Below are 26,633 nucleotides of genomic sequence, written 5' to 3' on the forward strand. Positions count from 1 at the left end.
CCAGCCTTGCCCTATCGGACGTCAGATAAATCACTCCGTTCCTGCATAACAACAACGACTGCAGTATTTCCCCGTCCACCGACACGCTTTGTACTTGTATATCCTCCACTGATAGTGCTGCCACGTGCAGCCTGTGAGTGGTTGTTGCACGCTGACGTCGAACATAGTCGGGTTGCATTAATGTGACTGGACCGTGTATAATTTCTTGCTGAGCGAGTAGAGCCTTATTGATATACGCTTTGGTGGTAAACTAGGTCATTTAGCCTAATGCAACATAAAAACACAATACCATTTAACAGCAACAAATATCCGCCCCTTAGGACGATCGAATTCGCTATGTATGACTGTTGAATATATCGAAACTTAGTTGCAATGTAATTTGTTGCTAACGATGTTAATGAGCTGTTACGAGCACGTCACATAGTTAACCCCCGTAAAAGTGGCAATCACAATTTTAGTTCTCTTTTTACGGATTCATTTCAAAATTATTCTAATAAAAAGTTGTGAATTTTGGATACTTGCTTTCTTACCCTTCTAAGCGGCCGTTCTTTACATCGTCATCAACATATACATCAGTTCTCCGCAAGCCACCTGACAGTGTGTGGAGGAAGGTACTTCTAATCCCACTAACTTCTGATAATCACTTTCTCTCATTCCATAACAGCAACCTACAATTTTGCCTGTTTGTGTCTGGGTGTTAGAGTAGATTTCTACAGTCATTTCTTAAATGCAAAATGTTTAACATGTGACAAAATTTGTCGTGAACATTTGGAAATTACTGGTAACTATAAATCAGCATTAAGCTGAGGGTATTAATGGTTCGTAGCCCTTGTTTTGCGCAAAAGTAACAGTTTAGATTCCTCAGACAACTTTTCGCTTTGCCCATATTTTCCGTTCTGTCCATATCATGCGCCCAATCTAACGAGATTATCAGTCATTGTATTGCAACGGCTCAACTTCTTGGCGATGTGACGATTAGAGAATCCCATTCCCTTGCATACACCAAGTATTACTTTCTCATCATATGATAACTATTTTCGGCGTGGCGTTTATGTATATAACACGCAGTGTCACTAAAGGTGTCAGTTCCTTATCTGCAGCAACGGCACGAATGCACACACTAACGTCGCACGACAGCCTTTGTGCCGAGTTCCAACCTGTACCTCCTGAATTGGTGATATAAAATAAATAAAATAAAATAAAATAAATCGCATAAAATGCGATATCATTTGACTACATTTGCCGGTATACTAGATCTCATACTATTGTATATACACTGCACAACTATTTCAACCGACAGTGTTATTTTTTCTACAAATATCCATGGCTTTATTTCCACTACTGTATACTTTATGTACTATTTGTTTTATGTGGTCATTCCACTTACTGTCGCTCCAGGTGGTTACTTCTAGACGTCTTGCTTTGATACTGTTTCCAGCTATTAGTCCTGTGCGAGCTGAAAAGAGCGATAAGAGAAGATTGGGAGATAATTTCAATGCAAGGACTAAAAGCCCTAAAAAGTCAATGCCGAAGAGAGTTGTTGAGGTAATAAGGAAGAACGGAGACTGGACAAAGTACTAGCAATGCAATAGCACAACAGGGCAGTGAGTGCCTTTATACCAATTTCTATCTAGTAAATACAAAAGCCTTATTTTGTTACTCGTGTTATGGAACAAACGATGTAATTCCGTCATGATTGTTTGTCTTATATGTGCCTGCAACATACACTCCTGGAAATTGAAATAAGAACACCGTGAATTCATTGTCCCAGGAAGGGGAAACTTTATTGACACATTCCTGGGGTCAGATACATCACATGATCACACTGACAGAACCACAGGCACATAGACACAGGCAACAGAGCATGCACAATGTCGGCACTAGTACAGTGTATATCCACCTTTCGCAGCAATGCAGGCTGCTATTCTCCCATGGAGACGATCGTAGAGATGCTGGATGTAGTCCTGTGGAACGGCTTGCCATGCCATTTCCACCTGGCGCCTCAGTTGGACCAGCGTTCGTGCTGGACGTGCAGACCGCGTGAGACGACGCTTCATCCAGTCCCAAACATGCTCAATGGGGGACAGATCCGGAGATCTTGCTGGCCAGGGTAGTTGACTTACACCTTCTAGAGCACGTTGGGTGGCACGGGATACATGCGGACGTGCATTGTCCTGTTGGAACAGCAAGTTCCCTTGCCGGTCTAGGAATGGTAGAACGATGGGTTCGATGACGGTTTGGATGTACCGTGCACTATTCAGTGTCCCCTCGACGATCACCAGAGGTGTACAGCCAGTGAAGGAGATCGCTCCCCACACCATGATGCCGGGTGTTGGCCCTGTGTGCCTCGGTCGTATGCAGTCCTGATTGTGGCGCTCACCTGCACGGCGCCAAACACGCATACGACCATCATTGGCACCAAGGCAGAAGCGACTCTCATCGCTGAAGACGACACGTCTCCATTCGTCCCTCCATTCACACCTGTCGCGACACCACTGGAGGCGGGCTGCACGATGTTGGGGCGAGAGCGGAAGACGGCCTAACGGTGTGCGGGACCGTAGCCCAGCTTCATGGAGACGGTTGCGAATGGTCCTCGCCGATACCCCAGGAGCAACTGCGTCCCTAATTTGCTGGGAAGTGGCGGTGCGGTCCCCTACGGCACTGCGTAGGATCCTACGGTCTTGGCGTGCATCCGTGCGTCGCTGCGGTCCGGTCCCAGGTCGACGGGCACGTGCACCTTCCGCCGACCACTGGCGACAACATCGATGTACTGTGGAGACCTCACGCCCCACGTGTTGAGCAATTCGGCGGTACGTCCACCTGGCCTCCCGCATACCCACTACACGCCCTCGCTCAAAGTCCGTCAACTGCACATACGGTTCACGTCCACGCTGTCGCGGCATGCTACCAGTGTTAAAGACTGCGATGGAGCTCCGTATGCCACGGCAAACTGGCTGACACTGACGGCGGCGGTGCACAACTGCTGCGCAGCTAGCGCCATTCGACGGCCAACACCGCGGTTCGTGGTGTGTCCGCTGTGCCGTGCGTGTGATCATTGCTTGTACAGCCCTCTCGCAGTGTCCGGAGCAAGTATGGTGGGTCTGACACACCGGTGTCAATGTGTTCTTTTTTCCATTTCCAGGAGTGTACATAATAAATTCTATAGATGCCGCTGCAGACAGTGTACTATTACTTTCGCAGGGATCCTGTCTTTATACTGATTTCCACTACTGTGATACAGATATTTAACCAGTGGCCTTTGGCTACTAAATTTTAAGTTACCACGTTGTAAGTTGAATCTGTAATTTTATTTCATTTTGTGTTGGTTTATCATTTCGTATTTCCCTCATTTCTGAAGATGCTTACGTCTGTCGAGTGAAGCATGACGATAAATGAAAGTTGTATTTGATTTGTGGCTGCTCCACAATTTTCATTTCTAACGGTCGCTGTTCCTTCTGAAGGCGATGCGGACTGTCGCTGTTATGTCTAGCATTGTATTCCTAACTGATGAATAACCTGGTGGGTCGAAGTGGAAATCTCGTCACAGAGATTTTCAGACTTCTACTTCACGATGGCAAAGCTGGGTAGTTTACCTAGGAGTTTCCTAATGTGTGCTTTTGTCGCGTACTGGTCGGCATCTGCTGTGACGCGAAGGATCTTATTCCACAGTATTTGCAGTTTGTCTAGAGACGAATTTGCTGCGATAAACCACACCTCTGATCCATGCAGCATCGTCGGAATAATGACACTCCTATGCACTACTGGCCTTTAAAATTGCTACACCACGAAGATGACGTGCTACAGACGCGAAATTTAACCGACAGGAAGAAGATGCTGTGATATTAAAATGATTAGCTTTCCAGAGCATTCACGCAAGGTTGGCGCCGGTAGCGACACCTACAACGTGCTGACTGAGGAAAGTTTCCAACCGATTTCTCATACACAAACAGCAGTTGACCGGTGTTGCCTGGTGAAACTTTGTTGTGATGCCTCGTGTAAGGAGGAGAAATTCGTACCATCACGTTTCCGACTTTGATAAAGGTCGGATTGTAGCCTAACCCGATTGCGGTTTATCGTATCGCGACATTGCTGCTCGCGTTGGTCGATATCCAATGACTGTTAGCAGAATATGTAATCGGTGTGTTCAGGAGGGTAATACGGAACGCCGTGTTGGATCCCAACGGCCTCGTATCACTAGCGGTCGAGATGACAGGCATCTTATCCGCATGGCTGTGACGGATCGTGCAGCCACGTCTCGATCCCTGAGTCAACAGATGGGGACGTTTGCAAGACAACATCCATCTGCACGAACTGTTCGACGACGTTTGCAGCAGCGTGGACTATCAGCTCGGAGACCTTGGCTACGGTTACCCTTGACGCTGCATCACAGAAAGGAGCGCTTGCGATGGTGTACTTAGCGACGAACCTGGGTGCACGAATGGCAAAACGTCATTTTTTCTGATGAATCCAGGTTCTGTTTACAGCATCATGATGGTCGCATCCGTGTTTGGCGACATCGCGGTGAACGCACATTGGAAGCGTGTATTCGTCATCGCCATACTGGCGTATAACCTGGCGTGATGGTATGGGGTGCATTGGTTACACGTCTCGGTCACCTCTTGTTCGCACTGACGGCACTTTGAACAGTGGGCGTTACATTTCAGATGTGTTACGACCCGTGGCTCTATCCTTCATTCGATCCCTGCGAAACCCCACATTTCAGCAAGATAATGCACGACCGCATGTTGCAGATCCTGTACGGATCTTTCTGGATACAGAAAATGTTCGACTGCTGCCCTGGCCAGCACATTATCCAGATCTCTCACCAGTTGAAAACGCCTGTCAATGGTGGCCGAGCAACTGGCTCGTCACAACACACCAGTCACTACTCCTGATGAACTGTGGTGTCGTGTTGAAGCTGCATGGGCAACCGTACCTGTACACGCCATCCAAGCTACATCTACATCTACATGACTACTCTGCAATTCACATTTAAGTGCTTGGCAGAGGGTTCATCGAACCACAATCATACTATCTCTCTACTATTCCACTCCCGAACAGCGAGCGGGAAAAACGAACACCTAAACCTTTCTGTTCGAGCTCTGATTTCTCTTATTTTATTTTGATGATCATTCCTACCTATGTAGGTTGGGCTCAACAAAATATTTTCGCATTCGGAAGAGAAAGTTGGTGACTGAAATTTCGTAAAAAGGTCTCGCCGCGACGAAAAACGTCTATGCTGTAATGACTTCCATCCCAACTCGTGTATCATATCTGCCACACTCTCTCCCCTATAACGCGAAAATACAAAACGAGCTGCCCTTCTTTGCACCCTCTCGATGTCCTCCGTCAATCCCACCTGGTAAGGATCCCACACCGCGCAGCAATATTCTAACTCTGTTTGACTCAATGCCCAGGCGTATCAAGGCCGTTATTACGGCCAGAGGTGGTTGTTCTGTGTACAGATTTCTCAAGATCTATGCACCCAAATTGCTTGAATATGTAATCAATGTTAGTTTTAGTATAATATATTTGTCCAATGAATACCCGTTTATCATCGGCATTTCTTCTTGATGTAGCAATTTTAATGGCCAGTAGTGTAGATTCTTAGCTTTATCTCTGTTGATAGCCCCCCTCCCACCCAACCCTTAAGGAGAGGACAGAACTGATAGTAAGCAGCACACCTCTACTTCAGGCCCTATCTATCTGTTTACAAAACGTTGGGTTTCTGTCAAGCTTAAGGCCAAGATAGGCTACCGAGTCGGTCCACTGCATATTTTTGCCGACCACAGAAATAAAGCAGTCTGGGATGATTCTGGCTGCATGAATTTTTATTTTTTATTTTACAGATATTATACCAATTGTTCATCCTTTTAGCAAGAGGTCTCTGGGATGACAGCCGTTTACTATCGTGGCAAGTAAATAAAAACATCTACAGCCGTCCTTACGATTTTATTTTATTTTGTCGTTACCAGTTTCAACGCTTCAGTGGGTCATCTTCAGGCTGTTTTTGATGCCATACAGGTTGATATGATCCCCATGCATACCACATCCGTTGCCAGCAATACTGGACACGCAGATAATGTGTCAGCACTCCAACCATCAAATGTCAGTTGCCTAATTCATGTAGGTTACCAATTAACAGTCAGATCGGTTGGGGAAGGTGAGGTAAAATGACAAGGACAGGAAGAAAGGCAACTGCATATTTTGACGGTCCGATCGGGAAAAGTGGCCATGGTGTTCACCCCACTAACATGTAAGAGTTAGTTACGTCCATAAACATGCATAACGCAATAGGTAAAACTAACTTCTAAACCCTTTTATATACAAACCTCTCATCCGCAATTGTATCCCTTTGTGACAATTTTGAATTAATTAAGTTGTAGTTTTTAAAATCAGCTTTGTTCCAAATAGCCTAATATGAAAATGCGATTGAAATGGTGCAGCCACTTGATATTCTTTTAGACACGATGGCGTGAAAATACCTAAAAAAAATGTGCTCGGAACAACAAACAGTAGGTCCTGTTGCACTGTACTCTGATTCCGCTTAGGTAAGGAAAATTGGTCATTATGTAAGCCTTCAGAAAAATGCGTGTAGTTCCAGTATATTATTTTCTTTTTCGCTTAAAAATATTGATTGTGATGCCTTATAATTAGTAGATTCAAAACTTGTAAGTGGTAATCTTCTATCAGCAACCACGGTCTATTGAAAATTGAATCTTTCTTCGAATGGACACTTAGCCTTCTCCTCCTTCTCATGCGCCCCGAGGTGTCGCCCTACAATGTCAACTGGCTCTTAAGGGAAAAGGTTCAGAGACCACTGGTCTAGACTGTCCGTCCGTCCAGTCCGAAACAACATTGTGTCAGCTGAGTATCTTCTTAATTAGCCTCAATTAGGGTTCCCAAGCTTTTTGAGGTTATAGCCAGAGTCTCGATGGACAACTTTTCAAAGGAGGTCACACTCGCGGCTTCCTCAAGTTTAACACAAAACTTGATGGCAAACCGTTGCTCTAAATTCCGCTGTTCAATTTTAGTAACACACAACAAAAACACAACTTCACTGATGGCTCTCTGAAAACTCACATGATGGCTGTACGGAGCTGAAACTCGGACTGAGCATCTGGAAGGTATGAACACACTGGTCTACTCGAGTGGAAAAACACAGCTTTGCCAGATGCTCGCAGTGTTGTCAGTCTCATCACGATTCTCACACACCTCGTAAAAAGACATAATTTTCTGTGCTGCTTCAGGTGAGACAGCTTGATATTTCTGCCAAAGTCCTCCCACCTGGAATAGCAACAATACTAACCCTGATTTACGTGTTATATTTCGTTTTAACAGCAAAAGAAAATCTGCAGATCGTCCCTTTCCTATGTATCTATTATTTTGTCCTAAGTTATTAACATTTATTATTTTACACCTTCCTTTTTTCAACTAGTTTAATTTTCTTTGTAACTCATTCTTATTACCCTTATTTTTATTGTTCAAAACAGTTTGTGCTAGTAACGTGAAACAATGTACGATTATATGTAAAATTGTAAAATGTACGTCATGTTTTTAAATTATTGTGCAGCAGGTATTTGAATATGCAAGCAATGAAACGAAATGAATTTCCTGAAACAGCTCAACGCAAATGCTGGGGTTGTTCTTTGTAAAGAATATATTCGACTTCCTTCTCTAATCCGAGGTTGTGTGCCGTCTCTAGACCTCGTCATCGACGGAATTTTGGACCAAATGTTTCCTTCTGAGGGCGCAATCGCTCAAATGTGATGACATCGACGCAGGAATCCCGTTCAAGTCCTAGCGGTGGAAGACATTTTCTTTTCTGGTTTCTCTTGTGCCTCTGCCCAGTATTGGGGCAGAATCAGCATGGCTATTAACGGATTTGGCTCGGATGTCTTTCCTATTACCACCCCATTAACCAACCGGGACGGAATATACCAGGTGAACAAAAAGTCAGTATAAATTAGAAAACTGAATAAATCACGGAAAAATGTAGATAGAGAGGTAAAAATTGACACACATGCTTGGAATGACGTGGGGTTTTATTAGAACCAAAAAAATGCAAAAGTTCACAAAATGTCCGACAGATAGCGCTTCATCTGATCAGAATAACAATAATTAGCATAACAAAGTAAGACAAAGCAAAGATGACATTCTTTACAGGAAATGCTCAATATCTCCACAATCATTCCTCAACAATACCTGTAGTCGAGGAATAATGTTGTGAACAACACTGTAAAGCATGTCCGAAGTTATGGTGAGGCATTGGTGTCGGATGTTACTTTCAGCATCCCTAGAGATGTCGGTCGATCACGATACACTTGCGACTTGAGGTAACCCCAAAGCCAATAATGGCACGGACTGAAGTCTGGGGTCCTGGGAGGCCAAGCATGACGAAAGTGGCGGCTGAGCACACGATCATCACCAAAAGACACGCGCAAGAGATCTTTCACGCGTCTAGTATTTCTTTTTTTTTGTTCTAATAAAACCCCATGCCATTCCAAGCATGTGTGTCAATTTTTACCTCTCTATCTACATTATTCCGTGGTTTATTAAGTTTTCAAATTTATACTGACTTTTTGATCACCCGGTATATGTCCCAACTGCCTGTGTATAGTGTTATTGATGGGCAATTCTGCAATCGTCAGTATTTGACTGACATGTTTTGTGAACAAGTAATACTGGATTCTCCAATACTAACTCAAATTTGAAAGTATTCTTAAGTCTTTGCTCCGTAAAAAAGTCTTCTCCCCGTCCAATAAAACACGGGAGATTACTGGGGAGCGTGAATGATTACCTCCGTTAACGGAAGGCTGGTGTATACCAAATTATTCCGTACCACTATGGAAGACATATATGGGACAGAAAGTGCGGAACATTGATAGGACCGAGAACACCTGCGGCATACACGACCCACGTATCCCAACAAGTCGCCGGCCGATGTGGCCGTGCGGTTCTAGGCGCTTCAGTCTGGAACCGCGTGACGGCTACAGGTCGCAGGTTCGAATTTTGCCTCGGGCATGGATGTGTGTGATGTCCTTAGGTTAGTTAGATTTAAGTAGTTCTATGTTCTAGGAGACTGATGACCACAGATATTAAGTCCGATAGTGCTCAGAGCCATTTTTGAACACAAGTCCGCGGTAGCTGAGCAGTGTTTGTCCGACATTCACACAATGTAATACGAATGCACCATGATTTTAGCACAAACGCCGAAATACTGCGACAAGGCCAGTTAGAAAGGCCATTGAAATACGGGAGGCTGGGAAGTTGAAGATGAACCTCGCTCAGGGAGACTTTCAACTTCAAATACCAAAGAAAACATCGAACGTGTGCGTGCGCTTGTGAGATCAGACCGACGATTAACAACAAGAATTATGGATGACCTGTTAAACTCTTTTACCGGACATCAAATTTTGACCGAAGCTTTGCACATTCGAAAAATTTGTGCCAAATTGGTACCGAAAAGAAACCTCAGAATTGAGCAGAAGGACAATCAAATAAACGCGTGTGTTGATCTTCTTGAGATAACTGCCAATGACGACGAATGGTTCAGTCGTGAAGATCACAGGTGATGAATCATGGAGTGACACACTGAGACATCTCTTCGATCAATAAAAATCTCGAATGATTAAATCAAAGATCGAAGCAATGCTGATTTGCTTTTTTGACAGTAGGGATATCATCCATAAAGAATTTGTTCCCCCATGACAAATTGTCAGTCACGTGTTTTACACAGATATTTTTACAAAGATATGTTACCGGACATTGCAGGCAAGTGGATCCTGCGTCATGACAATGCCCCATGTCACACGCTCGCTTCCATCACGGAATTTTTTTTACCTCAAAAAACATTCCTGCTGTTCCACAGCCCACCTGTTTATCCGATCTGAGTCTTTGCGACTTTTTGCTTTTCCAGAATTGGAACAATGTCTTAAAAGTACTTCATTTCGGGGCTCTGGAGAACATTCAAAGGAATGTGACCGAGATATTAAAGGCCCTACCACTTGAAGTTTTCCAGCGCTGCTACCAAGACTGGGAACAATGACTCTGCCAGTGTTTAGCTTCCGATGGGAAGTACTTTGTATGATACAATATTATTGTTTGGAAGAAGAAACTTTGACTGATAACAGAACAGTTTCATTACTTGTCCCGCACACCTCGTATATTTCTAAATAAAATTCACCATGACTGAAACCAATCATAAACTATGGAAAATCTAAATCAGCATGGCCCAATGGGGATTTGAACCAATGTCCCACTTAATGCGATTCCATTTTCTTAACCGCTGCGCCACCTCGCTCGCTCTGCACCGGAGGGATGTGCAGAAATGTTACTCAGAAAGTGAGGTTCCTTTATTTGTGCGATAGAGTCTACCGCCGGTAAGTAACTATGCACTCTGCCCTCGAAGGCGGAAGAGGCACGAAAAGCCAACAGCGCGCGAGGTGGGGCGTGTTAGGCGAGTCGTGTGGGTTCCAGTCCGCAAGATGCCAGGCAACAGTGAAGACACACGGCCGTCTAGGGGGCAGGACGCGGCCCGCAGGGAGAGGCGGCGTTATCGTACGTATGATAACAACAGTCTTACTTGCTAGGCAGTCGTAGGTCCCTGCCGTACCGCCAGTGACCGCGGCGAAGCCCTGTGAAGCATGATGTGTGTACACTGGAATGAGGAAACCTGATAAATGTAGAGCCAACAGAACTATGGACAAAACAACAATGCCGCTCCAGTCGATCGTCCTACGAAGACTAGATGCCACTTACGAAAACGTCTATACTTCATGTCCATCCACGATTTTAGTCGCTAGTAACTTCGTCTATATGATGTATGATTTTATCTTCGGTGATGTCTATTTTTGATACCTCGTATAACTATCAGAGACTCGCTGATTTGACTAATGTGTTATACATAGGTACTCAGCAGAAACACGAATTTATGGTTGCACTTGCAATTTACGACATAGGTGCTGCTATTGGATGCTGGCCAGAGTATAACTCAGTCTCATCTTCACCAGTGAACTTCCGGGAGAATATGGGAATATCGCATTGCTGTCCTGGAAAGGTTCGTCGCGTCGCGGAGTTTGTTTACAGTTGCCTTCGTCCTACTTGTTATGAAGTGTATGCATATTGTGTAGCTGTGTCGTTTATGTCTATGTGCTGTGTTATTATGCAGTGTAATGTCGTATTTGTGTTAGTACTTTGAGGTGACAAAAATCATGGGATAGTGATAAGCAAATGTACAATGACGGTAGTATCGTGTACACAAGGTATAACAGGGCAGTGCACTGGTGGAGCTGTCACTTGTACTCAGGTAACTCATGTTGAAACGTTTCGGACGTGATTATGTCCGCACGACAGGAGTTAAGAGAGTTTGAATATCGGAAAACGTTAGGGAATTCAATATTCGGAAATACACAGTGTCAAGAGAGTGCCATGGATACCAAATTTCGGGCATCACCTCTCACCACGGACAACGCAGTGATCGACGACCTGCTCTTTACGACCGACAGCAGCGGCATTTGCTTAGAATCGTCAGTGATAAGAGACAAGCAACATTGCGTGAAGTAACGACAGAAATCAGTGTGGGACTACGACGAACGTATCCGGTAGGACCGTGCCATTTAATAGGCCTTGGCAGCAGACGACTGACGCTTGTGTCTTTGCTAAAGGATCTACATCGCGTGCTCCTGGGGTCGTGATCATATCGGTTGGAACCTAGACGACTGGAAAACCTTGGCCTGGTCGAGTGAGTCAAAAATATAACTCTGAGCACTATGGGACTTAACATCTGAGGTCATCAGTCCCCTAGAACGTAGAACTACTTAAACCTAACTAACCTAAGGACATCACAAACATCCATGCCCGAGGCAGGATTCGAACCTGCGACCGTAGAGGTCGCGCGGTTCCAGACTGAAGCGCCTAGAACCGCTTGGCCACTCCGGCCGGCTCAAGTGAGTCCCGAATTAGTTGGTAAGAGTTACTCGTAAAGTTCGAGTGCGGCGCAGACCTCACAAAACCGTGGATCCAAGTTGGCATCAAGGCATTTTGCAAGCTTGTAGTGGCTCCATAACGGTGGAGGCTGTGTTTCTGTCGAATAGACTGTGTCCGCTGGTCCAACTGAACCGATCGTTGACTGGAAATGGTCATGTTCGTGTGGTGTGCGTACTGTAAGACCTTCGGTACACACACCATCAGATTATTTGACTTGTCGCTCTAACGAAGTAGGCGAGTGTGAGCAATATGTCTCGTGGTCTTAGCGTGGCGTGTTTATCTTCTGCCGTTAGGTCTGACGATAGAAATGCCACTTGCACGCTTAGAGTAGCAGATTGACGGTGACCAACTTTAAACAGAACTTGATTAATTTTCACACATATTTATTAAAATAATATCAATCATAAACCTTACCAACTTGATTCTGGATGCTATTTACAATTGACAATCTGAAGTTCCTTTGGTCTTGGTATGTCAATCTTATCCTCACATATCTCTGATACTTGACAAAGTGTCTATTCATTTATCTTCATGGCTATGTACAGGAATATGGTAATATTATTAGGCGCAGACTGATACTTGACTATAGATGGTACAGACTAATGCAGACTAACTTATCGGAGGTCTGTACACTCGTTATAATACCTCGAGCGTTCAGGTATCACTACGCTAGTGTGATCCACGAGGGAAAAAAGGTTCTACATTAGCAGCAATGTCATTGCGTTACATATTAATACGCGGATCGGCAGAAGCAGAATTTGGTCCGTCTCTAAGACAGCGCCATCTCGTAGTGCGGAGACGGACGAGCGCTGCGCCAGCGCTGTTGTGCTTAGCGGGGCGCGCTCTATTGGGAAAGTTGTGTATGCGCTGACTACACGGAACTATGTACACAACAGTTCGGCTGCTTGGAGACCATTTGCAGCCCTCCATGGACGTCATGTTTCCAAGTTTTCATGGATGACAATGCGCCATGCTACTGACCCCAAAATTGTTCGCAATTGGTCGTAAGAACATTCTGGACAGTTTGAGCGAATGATTTGGCTACCCAGATCGCCCAACAGAATTACATCCCACATTGACGGGACATAATCGAGAGGTCAGTTTAAGCACAAAATCCTGCACTGGCAACGCTTTCGTAACAATGGTGGGCTTCAGAGACAGCATGGATAAGTATTTCTGCAGGGGCTTCCTTCGACTTGCTGATTCCATGACACATCGAGTTGCTGCACTTTTTTTTTTTTTGGTCATCAGTCTACTGACTGGTTTGATGCGGCCCGCCACGAATTCCTTTCCTGTGCCAACCTCTTCATCTCAGAGTAGCACTTGCAACCTACGTCCTCAATTATTTGCTTGACCTATTCCAATCTCTGTCTTTCTCTACAGTTTTTGCCCTCTACAGCTCCCTCTAGTACCATGGAAGTCATTCCCTCATGTCTTAGCAGATGTCCTATCATCCTGCCCCTTCTCCTTATCAGTGTTTTCCACATATTCCTTTCCTCTCCGATTCTGCGTAGAACCTCCTCATTCCTTACCTTATCAGTGCACCTAATTTTCAACATTCGTCTATAGCACCACATCTCAAATGCTACGATTCTCTTCTGTACCGGTTTTCCCACAGTTCATGTTTCACTACCATACAATGCTGTACTCCAGGCGTACATCCTCAGAAATTTCTTCCTTAAATTAAGGCCGGTATTTGATATTAGTAGACTTCTCTTGGCCATAAATGCCTTTTTTGCCATAGCGAGTCTGCTTTTGATGTCCTCCTTGCTCCGTCCGTCATTGGTTATTTTACTGCCTAGGTAGCAGAATTCCTTAACTTCATTGAGTTCGTGACCATCAATCCTGATGTTAGGTTTCTCGCTGTTCTCATTTCTACTACTTCTCATTACCTTCGTCTTTCTCCGATTTACTCTCAAACCATACTGTGTACTCATTAGACTGTTCATTCCGTTCAGCAGATCATTTAATTCTTCTTCACTTTCACTCAGGATAGCAATGTCATCAGCGAATCGTATCATTGATATCCTTTCACCTTCTATTTTAATTCCACTCCTGAACCTTTCTTTTACTTCCATCATTGCTTCCTCGATGTACAGATTGAAGAGTAGGGGTGAAAGACTACAGCCTTGTCTTACACCCTTCTTAATACGAGCACTTCGTTCTTGATCGTCCACTCTTATTATTCCCTCTTGGTTGTTGTACATATTGTATATGACCCGTCTCTCCTTATAGCTTACCCCTACTTTTTTCAGTATCTCGAACAGCTTGCACAATTTTATATTGTCGAACGCTTTTTCCAGGTCGACAAATCCTATGAACGTGTCTTGATTTTTCTTCAGCCTTGCTTCCATTATTAGCCGTAACGTCAGAATTGCCTCTCTCGTGCCTTTACTTTTCCTAAAGCCAAACTGATCGTCACCTAGCTCATTCTCAATTTTCTTTTCCATTCTTCTGTATATTATTCTTGTAAGCAGCTTCGATGCATGAGCTGTTAAGCTGATTGTGCGATAATTCTCGCACTTGTCAGCTCTTGCCGTCTTCGGAATTGTGTGGATGATGCTTTTCCGAAAGTCAGATGGTATGTCGCCAGACTCATATATTCTACACACCAACGTGAATAATCGTTTTGTTGCCACTTCCCCTAATGATTTTAAAAATTCTGATGGAACGTTATCTATCCCTTCTGCCTTATTTGACCGTAAGTCCTCCAAAGCTCTTTTAAATTCCGATTCTAATACTGAATCCTCTATCTCTTCTAAATCGACTCCTGTTTCTTCTTCTATCACATCAGACAAATCTTCACCCTCATAGAGGCTTTCAATGTATTCTTTCCACCTATCTGCTCTCTCCTCTGCATTTAACAGTGGAATTTCCGTTGCACTCTTAATGTTACCACCGTTGCTTTTAATGTCACCAAAGGTTGTTTTGACTTCCTGTATGTTGAGTCTGTTCTTCCGACAATCATATCTTTTTCGATCTCTTCACATTTTTCCTGCAGCCTTTTCGTCTTAGCTTCCCTGCACTTCCTATTTATTTCATTCCTCAGCGACTTGTATTTCTGTATTCCTGATTTTCCCGGAACATGTTTGTACTTCCTCCTTTCATCAATCAACTGAAGTATTTCTTCTGTTACCCATGGTTTCTTCGCAGCTACCTTCTTTGTACCTATGTTTTCCTTCCCAACTTCTGTGATGGCCCTTTTTAGAGATGTCCATTCCTCTTCAACTGCACTGCCTGCTGAGCTATTCCTTATTGCTGTATGTATAGCCCTAGAGAACTTCAAGTGTATCTCATTATTCCTTAGTACTTCCGTATCCCACTTCTTTGTGTATTGATTCTTCCTGACTAATGTCTTGAACTTCAGCCTACTCTTCATCACTACTATATTGTGATCTGAGTCTATATCTGGTCCTGGGTACGCCTTACAATCCAGTATCTGATTTCGGAATCTCTGTCTGACCATAATGTAATCTAATTGAAATCTTCCCGTATCTCCCGGCCTTTTCCAATTATACCTCCTCCTCTTGTGATTCTTGAAAGGGTATTCGCTATTATTAGTTGAAACTTGTTACAGAACTCAATTAGTCTTTCTCCTCTTTCATTCCTTGTCCCAAGCCCATATTCTCCTGTAACCTTTTCTTCTACTCCTTCCCCTACAACTGCATTCCAGTGGCCCATGACTATTAGATTTTCGTCCCTCTTTACATACTGCATTACCCTTTCAATATCCTCATACACTTTCTCTATCAGTTCATCTTCAGCTGCACTACCCCGGTTAAAAGGAGATCAGACACGATATTAGGAGATATCCCATAACTTTTGTCATCTCACTTTAGAGTCGAGAATGAAATGAAGGGAAGGGGTAGGCTGAACTCAAGGCCGAGTAAAACCGTTCCTCGCGAATAGCACGAAAGGTGTAATGTTCCTGGCTGCATTATGTGTTTCCATCTTTCACCATATAAGGATACGTCCGGCACTGTCGAACATGTTCGTTTTTGTGATCCAGGTGCTATGGTACAGGGAAGCATAATGCTGCATGGATGGGCTTACTAACCTCCAAATCTTCGAGCACTGTACGCCCAGGTGTCAACGTTATTGGGGCACTGTACCGTTCAGGCGTGTATTCCGCTATGACTTCATTCTTGTGGATGACAATGCGCGACCGCACCGCACATCATAGGTGAAGGAGCTCTTGGAACGAGAGGGTGTTTGGCGAATACTCGCACCCTGGTTAATCCCCTTTGTGAATGCCCGCTCTCTCGACTTAATTACTTCGGAGCACGTCACGAGATACGTTGGGGAGACGTCCACATGCACCAATGGTCAACCAGTAATTGTCAACCGCCCTGGTGGAGGAATGGAAAGACCACCACAAGAATTCTTTTTCAGTCTTGTGGCCAGCATGGGGGTACATTGCAGAGCACGAATTGTCGTCCATGGTAATCACTAGAGGGCGGATTATATGCTTTTGCATGCTGCATGTGCATTTGTACATTTTGCTCCTTACCACCAGTTATTGCATATTTTAAGTAAAAACTATGTATATTTTCGCTCTATGTTTACAATATTTTAAAAATTTAGGCGGCAGGTCTAGTTTTGATGTCTCACAGAATGACCGCGACGTAGAACTGCGTGCAATTCCTAACCGAGATGCCACTGCCTAGCGAAATCATTACAGAAGAGGAACAGGAACGGGCAGAGTCAATGCTCCTGCGCCCACGTCCCCGGTTGATCCCTTTCGCTGTCATCCCACACGCGTCGGCAACAATTAAATTAAACTAAGGAAGCTTTTAGTCGCACGTCCATTGTTTCAGTTTAGCTTTCTCTTTACTTGTACGCTGTTGAAAGTGTTTACGACGTGTAGTGTGTTACGTGCTGCGCGCAATGCCGTCCTAAAAAAAGGAACGTTTCGTAGATAGCTGACCATCCTGGAACATTTACATATGACGGAATTGTTTTATATTGCCGAGTTTGCGAGAAAAACGTTTCGTGCAAAAACAAGTTTCAAATACACCAGTATGTTAAGACAAGTCTTCATATGGCAGGAAAGCAGAAGAAAAGACCATGACAACAACTTCTGACAACAGCTAGTTGCAGTAGCTGGAATTTGTCCAAAGGTAACCAAAAAGTCGGTTTAACATGGATTTATATGAAGTATTCATTGCAAGAAATATTCCTCTTCACAAAGTTACAAATCCTATCCTCAGAGGCTTCCTGCACAAATATTGCTTAAATCAAAATGTACCAGATGAACCAACAACGCGTAAAAATCACATACCGACAATTTACGTAAATCTTCTGGAAGAAATAAGCAATGAACTCAAGGACAGCAATATCTGTAATTCAATCGACGAAACTACAGACACTTGTGGCCGTTACACTGCAAATTTAATTGTTGGTGCTTTAAAAGAAGAGCCTTCTTCTTCCTATTTAGTGGCCTGCAAAGAACTTAAAAAAGTAAATCATTCTACGATCGCCAGATTTACGACTGAGGGTACTAGAAAAATATTTCCAGAATCTTCTGCAGATGGAACTGTGTCTATTTCAGGTGCTATTCCCCATATGATCAAAGCAGGAAAAGCTCTCCGAGCATTTTATCCCAATTTGATTCATGTGACGTGCTTTGCTCATTGAGTACATCGCCTTGCTGAAGAAGTACGTTCCACGTGTGTGAATGGAAATAAACAGATTTCATCAACAAAGAAAGTGTTTCTGAAGGCTCCTGCTCGTATAAAGACCTACAAAGAAAAACAGCCAAATGTGCTTTTACCTCTTGAACCAGTGGTTAACTCGTTAGGGTACGTGGGTCGAAACTGTGTTGTTTTACAACGAACATTTCGAGATCATTGGAGGGATAGTAAACGACTTCGATAATGCAGAGGCTTTGGCAGTTTGCCAGTGCAAGGAAGCTTTTAATGATTCCAGCATTAAAAAAGACATTGCTGTGATTAGCACTCATTTTTTCCATATACCTGTAAGTATTAAATCGGGTGATGCTGAGGGAGTTAGATTAGGAAATGAAACACTTAAAGTAGTAGATGCGTTTTCCTATTTGGGGAGCAAAATAACTGATGATGGTCGAAGCAGAGAGGACATAAAACGTAGACTGGCAATGGCAAGGAAAGCGTTTCTAAAGAAGAGAAATTTGTTAACATCGAGTATAGATTGAAGTGTCAGGAAGCCGTGTCTGAAAGTATTTGTATGGAGTGTAACCATGTATGGAAGTGAAACGTGGACGATAAATAGTTTACACAAGAAGAGAATAGAAGCTTTCGAAATATGGTGCTACAGAAGAATTCTGAAGATTAGATGGGTAGATCACATAAATAACAAGGAGGTATTGAATAGAATCGAGGAGAAGAGAAATTTGTGGCATAACTTGAATAGAAGAAGGGAACGGTTGGTAGGAGATGTTCTGAAGCATCAAGGGATCATCAGTTTAGTATTTGAGGGCAGCGTGGAGAGTCAAAATCGTAGAGGGAGACCAAGAGATGAATACACTAAGCAGATTCAGAAGGATGTAGGTTGCAATAGTGTCAGTGTCGTCGTAAATGCCGTCTGCTTTACATCTGCTGTGCAGCGAGCTACGTTAATTTAATTATTAGCTGCATTTTTCTTACTTGTCATTTCTTCTTTCGTGTATTTTTGCTTTTAGGAAGCTTTAATTTCCGAGTACTAGTAATAATGTTCCATAGATTTCGTTTTGTCAGATAGAGTCCCTTTAGTCAGCTGTAGTACCAATAGTGCTAGCGTTTGTTTTGAATACAGTGCTTATTTTCATTGCTTTCAACAAGAAGTGTCTAGTAACTACAGTTTAGTCAGCTATCAGCCGCCTTTAGTGAATTAGCAGTCTAGTTAATAGTTGATTAACTCTATACAGTAAACTGATTTCTTAGCATGGACAGGATGTCACTGTGTACGGACGCAGGTGGAGCTGGCCACCGTTCGCGGACAGCTGAACGTATTGATGGCAGTAGCGGCAGTAGGGAGTCTGATGCGTCGCATGGTACACCCCAGGTGTTACATGCTTCACCCACGGTCCCTGCTTTGTGGGTAAAGGGCGCGGTTGGGCCACCCTCTCCCCAAGGGAAGTGGCGGGTTCAGCGGCGCACGAGGTAGAGGGTCAATGTGGAGGCTGGCCGTGTGGCATCGCCCGCTCTGCCTGTGAGTGGACATGTGGCCGCTCCTTGAGCATGGTCCGAGCAGGCACACGGGGGAAGCGGTTTATTAGTGATTGGGAGCTCCAATGTTAGGTGGGTGATGTAGCCCCTTAGGGAAATAGCGGAAAGATCGGGGAAGAAGGCCAGTGTTCTCTCTGTCTGCTTGCTGGGGGGTCTCATCCGAGATGTGGAGGAAGCCCTGCCGGCGGCGATAGAGAGCACTGTCGGCACCAATGACTCCTGCCATCTGGGTTCAGAGGTCTTCCTCAGTTCATACAGGCGGTTGGCGGAGTTGGTGAAGAGGGAAAGCCTCGTTCGCGGGGTGGAATCTAACTATTTATAGTATCGTTCCCAAACCGATCTCGGTCCTCTGGTTTGGAGCCGAGTGGAAAGGTTAAACCAGAGGCTCAGACGAATCTGCGGAGATCTGGGATGCAAATTTCTCGACCTCCGCTATCGGGTGGAGAAATGTAGGGTCCCCCTGAATAGATCAGGCGTGCACTACACGCAGGAAGTGGCTACGAGGGTAGCTGAGTACATGTGGAGTGCACATGTGTGTTTTTTAGGTTAGAGAATTCCCTCCCTAAACCCGACAAGACACCTCTCGAGACGCGACAAGGTAGTAGTAGGCAAAACGCAACAAGGAATAACAATATTAATGTATTAACAATAAACTGCAGGAGCGTCTATAGAAAGGTCCCAGAACTGTTCTCATTAATAAATGGACACAATGCCCACTTAGCACTAGGGACAGAAAGTTGGCTGAAACCAGATGTAAACAGTAATGAAATTCTAAACTCAGATTGGAATGTATACCGCAGACAGGCTGGACAGTGAAAGGGTGAAGGGGAGAGGGCGTGTTTATGATGATAAAAAGTGCAATAGTATCGAAAGAAATTGACGGAGACCCGAAATGTGAAATAATTTGGGTGAAGGTCAAACATGGTATTTGGATGTCTCTATAGGTCCCCTGGCTCAGCAGCTGTTGTGGCAGAGCACCTGAAGGAAAATCTGGAAAATATTTCGAGTAGATTTCCCGACCATGTTATAGTTCTGGGGGCAGATTTTAATTTGCCAGATATAGACTTGGAGACTCAAACGTTTATCACGGATGGCATGAACAAAGGATCCAATGAAATTTTTTAAGTGCATTATCTGAAAACTACCTTAAGCTGTTAAACAGAGAACCGACTAGTGGCGATAACATATTAGACCTTCTGGTGACAAACAGACCCTAACTACACTCCTGGAAATTGAAATAAGAACACCGTGAATTCATTGACCCAGGAAGGGGAAACTTTATTGACACATTCCTGGGGTCAGATACATCACATGATCACACTGACAGAACCACAGTCACATAGACACAGGCAACAGAGCATGCACAATGTCGGCACTAGTACAGTGTATATCCACCTTTCGCAGCAATGCAGGCTGCTATTCTCCCATGGAGACGATCGTAGAGATGCTGGATGTAGTCCTGTGGAACGGCTTGCCATGCCATTTCCACCTGGCGCCTCAGTTGGACCAGCGTTCGTGCTGGACGTGCAGACCGCGTGAGACGACGCTTCATCCAGTCCCAAACATGCTCAATGGGGGACAGATCCGGAGATCTTGCTGGCCAGGGTAGTTGACTTACACCTTCTAGAGCACGTTGGGTGGCACGGGATACATGCGGACGTGCATTGTGCTGTTGGAACAGCAAGTTCCCTTGCCGGTCTAGGAATGGTAGAACGATGGGTTCGATGACGGTTTGGATGTACCGTGCACTATTCAGTGTCCCCTCGACGATCACCAGAGGTGTACGGCCAGTGTAGGAGATCGCTCCCCACACCATGATGCAGGGTGTTGGCCCTGTGTGCCTCGGTCGTATGCAGTCCTGATTGTGGCGCTCACCTGCTCGGCGCCAAACACGCATACGACCATCATTGGCACCAAGGCAGAAGCGACTCTCATCGCTGAAGACGACACGTCTCCATTCGTCCCTCCATTCACGCCTGTCGCGACACCACTGGAGGCGGGCTGCACGATGTTGGTGCGTGAGCGGAAGACGGCCTAACGGTGTGCGGGACCGTAGCCCAGCTTCATGGAGACGGTTGCGAATGGTCTTCGCCGATACCCCAGGAGCAACAGTGTCCCTAACTTGCTGGGAAGTGGCGGTGCGGTCCCCTACGGCACTGCGTAGGATCCTACGGTCTTGGCGTTCATCCGTGCGTCGCTGCGGTCCGGTCCCAGGTCGACGGGCACGTGCACCTTCCGCCGACCACTGGCGACAACATCGATGTACTGTGGAGACCTCACGCCCCACGTGTTGAGCAATTCGGCGGTACGTCCACCCGGCCTCCCACATACCCACTATACGCCCTCGCTCAAAGTCCGTCAACTGCACATACGGTTCACGTCCACGCTGTCGCTGCATGCTACCAGTGTTAAAGACTGCGATGGAGCTCCGTATGCCACGGCAAACTGGCTGACACTGACGGCGGCGGTGCACAACTGCTGCGCAGCTAGCGCCATTCGACGGCCAACACCGCGGTTCGTGGTGTGTCCGCTGTGCCGTGCGTGTGATCATTGCTTGTACAGCCCTCTCGCAGTGTCCGGAGCAAGTATGGTGGGTCTGACACACCGGTGTCAATGTGTTCTTTTTTCAATTTCCAGGAGTGTATTTGAAACAGTTAACGCAGAACGAGGAATCACCGATCATAAAGCGGTTACTGCATCGATGATTTCAGCCATAAATAGAAATATTAAAAAAGGTAGAAAGATTTTTCTGTTTAGAAAAAGTGACAAAAAGCAGATTTCAGAGTACTTGACGGCTCAACACAAAAGTTTTGTCTCAAGTACAGATAGTGTTGAGGATCAGTGGACAACGTTCAAAACCAACGTACAATATGCATTAGATGAGTATGTGCCAAGCAAGATCGTAAGTGATGGAAAAGAGCCACCGTGCTACAACAACCGAGTTAGAAAACTGCTGCGGAAGCAAAGGGAACTTCACAGCAAACATAAACATAGCCAAAGCCTTGCAGACACACGAAAATTACGCGAAGCGAAATGTAGTGTGATGAGGGCTATGCGAGAGGCGTTCAATGATATCGAAAGTAAAGCTCCTATGTACTGACTTAGCAGAAAATCCCAAGAAATTTTGGTCTTATGTCAAAGCGGTAGGTGGATCAAAACAAAATGTCCAGACACTCTGTGACCAAAATGGTACTGAAACAGAGGATGACAGACTAAAGGCCGAAACACTAAATGTCTTTTTCCAAAGCTGTTTCACAGAGGAAGACTGCACTGTAGTTCCTTCTCTAGATTGTTGCACAGATGACAAAATGGTAGATACCGAAATAGACGACAGAGGGATAGATAAATAATTAAAATTGCTCAAAAGAGGAAAGGCCGCTGGACCTGATAGGATACCAGTTCGCTTTTACACACAATACGCGAAGGAACTTGCCCCCCTTCTTGCAGCGGTGTATCGTAGCTCTCAAGAAGAGCGTAGCGTTCCAAAGGATTGGAAAAGGGCACAGGTCATCCCCGTTTTCAAGAAGGGACGTCGAACAGATGTGCAGAACTATAGATCTATATCTCTAACGTCGATCAGTTGTAGAATTTTGGAACACGTATTTTGTTCTAGTATAATGACTTTTCTGGAGACTAGAAATCTACTCTGTAGGAATGAGCATGGGTTTCGGAAAAAACGATCGTGTGAAACCCAGCTCGTGCTATTCGTCCACGAGACTCAGAGGACCATAGACACGGGTTCCCAGGTAGATGCCGTGTTTCTTGACTTCCGCAAGGCGTTGGATACAGTTCCCCACAGTCGTTTAATGAACAAAATAAGAGCGTATGGACTATCAGACCAATTGTGTGATTGGATTGAAGAGTTCCTAAATAACAGAACGCAGCATGTCATTCTCAATGGAGAGAAGTCTTCCGAAGTAAGAATGATTTCAGGTGTGCCGCAGGGGAGTGTCGTAGGACCTTTGCTATTCACAATATACATAAATGACCTTGTGGATAATATCGGAAGTTCACTGAGGCTTTTTGCAGATGATGCTGTGGTATATCGAGAGGTTTTAACAATGGAAAATTGTACTGAAATGCAGGAGGATCTGCAAGGAATTGACGCATGGAGCAGGGAATGGCAATTGAATCTCAATGTATACAAGTGTAATATGCTGCTTTATCATTTAGCTACAATATAGCAGGTCAGCAACTGGAAGCAGTTAATTCCATAAATTATCTGGTAGTAGGTATTAGGAGTGATTTAAAATGGAATTACCATATAAAGTTGATCGTCGGTAAAGCAGATGCCAGACTGAGATTCATTGGAGCAAGACAACAACCATCTGCACGAACAGTTCGACGACGTTTGCAGCAGCATGGTCTATCAGCTCGGAGACCATGCCTGCGGTTACCCTTGATGCTGCATCACAGACAGGAGCGCCTGCGATGGTGTACTCAACGACGAACCTGGGTGCACGAATGGCAAAACGTCATTTTATCGGATGAATCCATCTTCTGTTTACGGCATCATCAAGGTCGCATCCGTGTTTGGCGACATTGCGGTGAATGGACATTAGAAACGTGTATTCGTGATCGCCATACTGGTGTATCACCCGGCGCGGTGGTATGGGGTGTCATTGGTTACATGTCTCGGTCACCTCTTGTTCGCATTGACGGCAATTTGAACAGTGAACGTTACATTTCAGATGTGTCATGACCTGTGGCTATACCCTTCATTCTATCCCTGCGAAGCCCTACATTTCAGCAGGATAATGCACGACCGCATGTTGCAGGTCCTGTGTGGGCGTTTCTGGATACAGAAAATGTTCGACTGCTGCCCTGGCCAGCACATTCTCCAGATATCTCACCAACTGAAAACGTCTGGTCAATGGTGGCCGAGAATCTGGCTCGTCACAAGACGCCAGTCACTACTCTTGATGAATTGTGGTATCGTGTCGAAGCTGCATGGGCAGCTGTACCTGTACACGCCATCCAAGCTCTGTTTGACTCAATGACCAGCCGTATCAAGGCCGCTATTACCGCCAGATGTGGTTGTTCTGTGTACTGATTTCTCGGGATCTATGCACTCAAATTGCGTGAAAATGTAATCACATGTTAGTTTTAGTATAATATATTTGTCCAATGAATACCCGTTTATCATCTGCATTTCTTCTTGGTGTAGCAATTTTAATGGCCAGTAGTGTATTACAGAGTGTTCGAGCGTGCCCCTCTGCGTGAGATATATCTCGAAGTTGGTTCTGTACATACCGGTTGTTTCGCTGCGACTGACTCGCATCGCATCCGCTTGTTACCGACAACAATAGCAAAGAAGGAACAATTCTTGAAACAAGGTACACGTCCCCGTTTTGCAATTTATTTAGAAAATAATCGCAGAAAGGCCTCCTTCCTAACATCGACCAGAAAATGATATCAGCGTTCTAAATGTGCCGATTTTTATCGCGGCCAGCACTCTTCCACGTAATTAATACGCAGAGGTTCGACCTTGAGACATAATGCACGCAGTAACTACCATGTTTCTTTCATTATTTAATCTTGGATATTTCAAAACTTTTCATGCATTTTTAAGCATTTTTCATGCATATTTGCACTGCATATTCTAAGGTTGTCATGACGCATATAATCCGGTCTCGAGTAATCACACACTCTTGTCCAAGGGATCATCATGAATCGCGGTGACTCCAGTATAATTATTGTCTTTGAATAAAAGTGTCATTTATGTTTGTCTCATTGCATATTTCTTTCAGTTTCCTGCTTACTATAATATTAACAGCTCTTCCTGTGTACAACCCAAGCTTCATCGATCTACGTTACTTGGAAGTGACACATCATGCGAAATTTACTTTCTTCTTTAAGTTGTGCACACCATTGTTCTTTTAGTATTATGGTTGTGAATTTTACAGTTCATTTTAAATTCAGTCTTATTATTAACTACAAATGCCATTAGAGAGGGACTATATTGACACACTAGTGTAAAATCTGAAGATCGCTGAAGAGGCTATTGCAAGATATTGACTTTTCCACCTTAATTGGACTACACCAGAAGTTTATAGTACAATATCGAGTTAAGATGTGCTACGTACGCTCTACAGGTCATCCCTGTGAGTTTTAAATGCAGGGAAACCTTCGGGTCGAACATCATCGCACTAGCATCCATTAGCAGGTTCGGTTACGAAAGCAGGTATTGCACTGGGTAGAAAAAACATTTAAAGTGACTTTTAATCGACGTCAACAATATTACTTAAACGTTACTGCATATTTTCCAGAGATCATACGAGAACCTGCGACATGTATGCATATAGTATCAAGTATCGGATTAGTAATCGTTGGGACTAGTGTCTGACAGAATTTGTTTGTCACATTTGACGTAACTCGCAGCAAAGGAAGCCGTTTGCAAAAGTAAAGAATTTAAGTTGCGCTGAGATTAGGGTTCCATTTTAAACTATTTTTTCTTTGTGTTCGAAAGCGTTTATACGGCCTAGTACAGTGTGCACTTTCTGCAAGATTTGGGATGTTTTTATGTTATTACTTCAACTTTGTCGTCAGATGCTCTTCCTGCATCATAGGCGTCAATGTAATGTAAGGAAGAGAATTTTTGTGCACCGTATGTTGCATGTCTTCATATTTTAATTGCTTGTGTATCGTATGCTCTGAGGCAGAATTTGGGGACCAACCCAGCATTTGCCTAACCAAGTGTGGGAAACCGCCCAAAATCCACATTCAAACTCAGCAGTGTGGATTCGATCCGCCATGGCTAACCTCCCTGATTGTAAGGTAGAGCGCTGCGCATTACGCTATTTTTCCTTCTTTTTTTCCTTTTATTTCGTTCCTCATTGTTCCTTGTATTTAGTCTGGGCGGACGTCACAGCACAGGACATCCTTTCGAGTTCATCGTTGACTACTTCACGTAGTTTTTTTTATTACAGAGAGCAGCCAGCGTTGTGACCGAACACGCTTAGTTATCCTGCCGGCGCTATACAAGCAGGTGGTTCCTTCGTAGAACTGCTTACCGCCTGATTGACTGGTTAACAAATCAGAAAAGACGAAGCAACATGACACCTAATGAAGGAACTATGGTGTTCTGCTCCAAGCCGCTTAAGTGTGTTAAATGTAGATGACTCTCAACAAACAAATAATTTTGATTAACTTCATGTGCGTATTGAATGATTCTTCATATTGTTCAGCCTCTCTTGAACTCCCAGCAAATGATATTGATCAATTTTGACAGGCGATCTAATTTTTCCAATTCTCTCCAGTATGTATGTTCTACAATAGCATTTTTTATATTTCGTTATGAATCTGCTTTTGGCTTTGTAGGCCATCCTCAGATAACATAAGACTAAACAGAGAGTCCACACATCAGCGAGAATTTATAACTGCACATGGATGACTTTTCCTAAAACATGTGACGTTTAGAACTATAAACCTTAAAAAAACACACAAGCATAATGAAATTCT

The 26,633-nt window shown here is 44.3% G+C and overlaps 1 protein-coding gene across 1 annotated transcript in view; it reads left to right on the forward strand.

Annotated features, from left to right (window-relative positions):
* The first annotated feature begins 10,483 nt into the window (after positions 1–10,483).
* Positions 10,484–26,633, forward strand: part of LOC126267041 (uncharacterized) — an 83,220-nt gene continuing 67,070 nt past the window's right edge. The window contains exon 1 of the mRNA XM_049971851.1: positions 10,484–10,560. Coding sequence (XP_049827808.1) covers positions 10,488–10,560 — 73 coding nt within the window. The 5' untranslated portion in view covers positions 10,484–10,487. The remainder of the gene's footprint in view (positions 10,561–26,633) is intronic.

The sequence above is a fragment of the Schistocerca gregaria genome, chromosome 4 (assembly GCF_023897955.1).
Source record: "Schistocerca gregaria isolate iqSchGreg1 chromosome 4, iqSchGreg1.2, whole genome shotgun sequence".
In the NCBI taxonomy this organism is placed as follows: Eukaryota; Metazoa; Arthropoda; class Insecta; order Orthoptera; family Acrididae; genus Schistocerca; species Schistocerca gregaria.